The 5,120-nt window shown below is 24.5% G+C and overlaps 3 protein-coding genes across 3 annotated transcripts in view, besides 8 other annotated features; 1 reads left to right on the forward strand and 2 right to left on the reverse strand.

The window, feature by feature from the left end:
* EDI_118030 (uncharacterized protein) overlaps positions 1 to 534 on the forward strand; it is a gene marked incomplete at both ends in the record, with an annotated part of 659 nt that extends 125 nt beyond the window's left edge. Inside the window, 3 exons of the mRNA XM_001733430.1 lie at positions 1 to 11; positions 102 to 227; positions 287 to 534. The exon at positions 1 to 11 is cut by the window's left edge and continues 125 nt beyond it. Of these exons, the coding sequence (XP_001733482.1) occupies positions 1 to 11; positions 102 to 227; positions 287 to 534 (385 nt within the window). The remainder of the gene's footprint in view (positions 12 to 101; positions 228 to 286) is intronic.
* A 223-nt stretch (positions 535 to 757) lies between these two features.
* EDI_118140 (nucleosome-binding protein, putative) lies at positions 758 to 2,134 on the reverse strand (the record flags this gene model as incomplete). Its single annotated transcript, XM_001739645.1, has 1 exon — positions 758 to 2,134. The coding sequence occupies one exon, from the start codon at positions 2,132 to 2,134 to the stop codon at positions 758 to 760; it is 1,377 nt and encodes a 458-aa protein (XP_001739697.1).
* Positions 977 to 1,171: a microsatellite.
* Positions 1,182 to 1,369: a microsatellite.
* Positions 1,300 to 1,445: a microsatellite.
* Positions 2,135 to 2,167: 33 nt separating the features above from the next.
* Positions 2,168 to 2,210: a sequence feature (AT_rich).
* Positions 2,211 to 3,299: a repeat region.
* Positions 3,224 to 3,629: a repeat region.
* Positions 3,630 to 3,690: 61 nt separating this feature from the next.
* EDI_118150 (uncharacterized protein) lies at positions 3,691 to 4,698 on the reverse strand (the record flags this gene model as incomplete). The annotated part of the gene is made up of 2 exons (XM_001739646.1): positions 3,691 to 4,429; positions 4,481 to 4,698. 2 exons carry the CDS (start codon positions 4,696 to 4,698, stop codon positions 3,691 to 3,693), a joined length of 957 nt encoding a protein of 318 aa, XP_001739698.1.
* Positions 4,699 to 4,708: 10 nt separating this feature from the next.
* Positions 4,709 to 4,816: a microsatellite.
* Positions 4,817 to 5,049: 233 nt separating this feature from the next.
* Positions 5,050 to 5,087: a sequence feature (AT_rich).
* Positions 5,088 to 5,120: the final 33 nt, after the last annotated feature.

Raw genomic sequence — 5,120 nt, forward strand, 5'->3', positions numbered from 1 at the left:
TTCAAGTATTTGTTTATTCTTGTTATGCAAATAGTTTGTTTTATTTTTTAAGTAATTTTTTGTTAGAAATATTGTTCATGTATTAATTTATTTTTATTTAGCTTTTTGTTGTAAATATACTTCAGGAAAAGAGTGTTGGTGTGATTCTTTTCAAACGTGTGCAAAAGATTTAATAAAAAATAATACATGTGGTTCATTTGAATGTACAGACTATTGTTATTATAGTTGTTTGTTCTAATTTATGTTTAATTAATAACTTGTCAGACCATTATTTAAAATTATATAGTTCCTACAACTACTGCATATAACTTTGCTTTCTTATTCTTTGCTTTTATATTTGTTATTGCTCTTCTCCTAGCAACAAATTGTTTTTGTTATTATTCTGGAACATTACCTTATCAAACAAAATTAAAAAATAACGGTTGTATTACTCATGACTTACACACTAATGGTCCTTTTGAAGATGAGCAAACAGAAACACCTCTATCTATTTCAAAAGAAGATGAAAATATCTATCGTCCAGAAATTCTCTAATTTGTTCATTATTAATTCTAACAATATTTTTAGTATTATTTTTGTTATTAAAAAGAGCTATTTCTCAATAAAACAACAAGAAATTGTTTTTGTATTGAGAAATGTCTATTCTAATTTCTTCATTTCTGTACTTTTATTATAGAATATTTCTACTGCTATTTTTGTTTTATCAAAATAAAAAATTGTTTTGTTTTTAAACCTTACCTATTTTAAATTATAGATTCTATAATAACGTGCAGCAACAATTGGACTTTTGAGAAGAAGAGTCTCCTTCCACATCCTTTTGCAATTTGCCTGAACTTGTTTTAGGCATATCAATAGAAACGGCACCATTTGTTTTTGATATTTGACCAGTTTGTTTGTCTATATTAACTTCTAAATTTTGAGTATTAACTGGTTGTTTGCATTGTTCGTCAACCTTATTTTCTTTAATTGTTTTATTTTTCTTTCTTTCTTTACTAATTTCATTTTCCTTAGTTGTTTTATTTTCTTTCGTTGTTTCACTTTCTTTATTTGTTTCACTTTCTTTATTTGTTTCACTTTCTTTATTTGTTTTATTGTCTTCATTTGTTTCACTTTCTTTAGTTGTTTCACTTTCTTTACTAATTTCATTTTCTTCATTTGTTTCACTTTCTTTAGTTGTTTCACTTTCTTTATTTGTTTCACTTTCTTTAGTTGTTTCACTTTCTTCATTTGTTTCACTTTCTTTATTTGTTTCACTTTCTTTATTTGTTTCACTTTCTTCACTTGTTTCATTTTCTTTAGTCGTTTTACTTCCTTCTATTATTTCATTTTCTTTAGTTGTTTCACTATTTTCACTTGTTTTACTTTCTTTAGTTGTTTCACTTCCTTCACTTATTTTATTATCTTCACTTCCTTCACTTGTTTTATTTTCTTCACTTGTTTCACTTTCATTAGTTGTTTCACTATTACTAACATGAGTCCTAGGTGTTCCATTTGTGTCATTGGTACTAATACAGTGTTTATCGATAGTCTTAAGTTTATTTTCTAGTAGCATAATTTCTTCATTTTTTTTCATACATTCGTTATAGCTAAGAGTTAAGTTTTTATTCATAATATTAATACTGTTAATTAAGCTATCTAATTTATTTAGATTATGTACTTCTTTTTTCTCTGATACTAAAATCCATTTTCCTTTATCTCCAAAGCCCATATTTATATTATTGTTTTCAATTTCATACTCTTTACATTTTCCAGTCTTTACTTCTTCTGGAACTAAATACCGTTTCCCAGAGACATGAACAACATCATTTTTTCCAAAGGCATACGTTTTAATATCATCTCCATCTCTCCATTCTGTCTCATCTGCGAGAACTTCAATTTCAATTTCAAACTCTTCTTTGCATCCAGTTAATTTGTTAATTGGATTTACTTTAGTTCCACTAACAATTCCAGGTGGAATACTAACTAAATATTCAGAAATTCCATTCTCAGTTTGTTCAATATACCCTTTCATCACTCCATTCCAACTTTCAACTAAAGAAATAGTAATTTTTCTATACTGAATAAATCTATCTAATTCAGCTATTGTAGATAAAACAGAAGCAGAATCTCTTCTGTGAAAATCTTTATGTTCCATCAAACTAAAATAAAAGTTCATTTTTTAAAAGTCATTTTAAATAAAAGACTAAATTAAAATATTTTAATTATTTAATAAGATAAAAATCGTTATAGATATATCACAATTTGATTTTCTTCATATTGGAAAGTAATTACTTCAGTGATTCAGTATGCTCTACTTCTACAATAGAGTTCATTTCTAAGATATGAAAATTAGAAGGTTCTTCTTCTAATGTATTACCAGAGTTGAATATGTAGAACATTAAGTCTTTCATGTTTTTAATAATGATATTTGTAGTATTTGTTGAATTTGATTTATAACTTTAGTGTTTTCAATCTTCTTATTGTTTCTTTATGTATCAGCCCATTGATTGTTAATATTACAGGTATTATTTCTACATAAGTTATTTCTCTACTTTGTATTAACTTCTCTTGTAATTCTTTGTATTTATTTATTTTGTAAATATAATTTAATTCTTTATTTCTATCTTGACATATATCAACATCATTAATATATCCTTTTTTCTTTGATGATTTGATAATATATATCTGATATTCTAATATTAAAAGAATGGTCACTAACCAATAAATCTTTATTGAAAGTTATAACAATTTCATCATTATTAATATATTTATGAGGTGTTTTAAAATTAATTGATTCAAATTCAATAAAATATGTAATTAGTATATGTTTATATATTTGTTTACACACATACTCATGTTTTAATATTTGATTATTCTTCATTATATAACATCCTAACAATATATGGCTAATAGATGCAATTGTTTTATAACAATTTTACAATAAATTACTATATCAATAAGAAGTATTTAGATTTAATACTTCCTGTTATAGTTACTCATTCTTACATCTTTACTACTTTGATGAATGCATTTCTTTTTATATTTAATGACATCTATCTTGCTACTGATAATTTCCTATCATTAAATATACAATTTACATTTCTTATATATTCACCACATTTCCTTCCATTCATTTAAATATCATTTATTTTATTTATTAGAAATTCAAATACTTTGTTTATGTCATGTTTTCTTTCATTTAATTGTATTATATTCATTCATTGAAATTAATATTCTTACCAAATAATTTCTTCATTCTTTTAATTATTCAATTTGGATTCTCTTTTATTATTTTTATCATTTTTTTTATTTCTTATTTGTTTTTGTTCATGATTATGATATTGTTTATACCATCACTATGTTTTATTATGATTTATCTGTATTATAACACTGATTGTTTCTATTTGAATTAATGATAAAATACTTATGATGATGAAAATGGTTAAAGTGATGAATGAAATGGTTTATACCATTATTATTATAATTGATATGATAATTGTTATGTTGATCGTTACTATTATGGTAATGATTATTGTGATGATTAATGTATTTCTGTCCATGCAGACAATACTTATTTTCACTCATTCTTCTATCATTTATATTTCATGACTAATACTGATTTCCCCTCCTTTTGTTATTGATTTTTGTATCTTCCATATGTTTCTGAAATGAATCGTTTTTTTAACAAAACATAATTAAAAACTGAACAATTTAAAAAGAACTATCCTCTTCAATTACTTGTTGTTTTAAAAAATTAGCACTGTTATATAAATTATAAGGTTTTGAAGTATCTACACATTCAAGCCAACTACATTTTATTGCATCTTTAGCAGTCCAACGTAATGTAGATTCATAACGTAATAATCCACTAACAAGAATAAGAAGATCTTTGTCATTTGTATTTGAAAGTTGTTTACTAAAAAATTCACTTATTGGATGGTCTGTACTAGTTAATTTGATTTCTCTTGACTCATTACATAGTTTAGAAAAATTAGTAGTAATATTATTTTGAGTCATTTCAAGTAAAATAATACCACAAGACCATGGATCTATTTTATCAGAAAGAACATAAGAAGGTATTTTATCAGAAGGAACATCAATACCTTGGTTATCATATTCCTGAAGTAATCTTAGAAGATCGACAATTTCTGGTGGTGCATATTTTTCAGAAATACAATCAAGTGTATAACATCTAAATGAATATTTAGCCATTCCAAAATCTGCTATTTTTACAACACCATTTTTTAATAAAATATTTTCTGGTTTTAAGTCTCTATGAACAATATTATTTTCATGCATATATAATACTCCTTCCATAATTTGTTTAAATATATGTTTTGTTCTTATTATATCATTGCCAAGGTCTGCCCCTATTATTTGTCTCAAATTACAATCACAATATTCCATTAATAATTCAAGTTCATTCTTTCCTGAACAAACTCCCAATATCCTTCTTTTTTAATTCTCTTTTAGTTCTTTATACATTTAAATTAAAACAAACTTTATAATATTTCTGTGATTCAATTGTCTTAATAAACATATCTCCCTTAGTCCTGATGACGTAATTCCCATCCCATCTATATTTTCTTTATTATACTTTTTTATTACAATGTACTGATGTGTAACATTGTCTATTGCTTTAAATACTACTCCAAATGTTCCTTTTCCTAATTTAGCTAAAAGTGTAAATCGTGAGTGTAAACATATCCTTTCTGTCATACTTTCTGAATATTTTTATTGGTTCCGTTTTTCTTTATCTTTTTATTATATTATTCTATTTTTAATACTATTAATTTCCAATTTTTTTTATTTTTTTTTAAATTCATTATTTTTTTTAAGTTCTCAATTGAATGCATCATTCTTTTCGAGTAACTCTTGGATTTTTTAGATTGTTCTAAAAATAGGGGAGCTTTATTTTTTACAATAAGACGACTTTTTAAAAGACAACAAGACTGCCACTTTAAATGGTGAGACAAGGAATGTCTTTTGACCGACCTAGTTGAGCTGAGTATAATTTAATGAAAGAAACTACAACTCGAAAAATAATAACCCCAATGAAATAGAATGAAGTAAAAATACTATAAAAATATTATAAAATACTAAATTTTGTGTAACCAAAAAGAAAAAGGAAATAAACACAA

The sequence above is a fragment of the Entamoeba dispar genome, genomic scaffold, assembly GCF_000209125.1.
Source record: "Entamoeba dispar SAW760 scf_1105229462333 genomic scaffold, whole genome shotgun sequence".
In the NCBI taxonomy this organism is placed as follows: Eukaryota; Evosea; order Mastigamoebida; family Endamoebidae; genus Entamoeba; species Entamoeba dispar.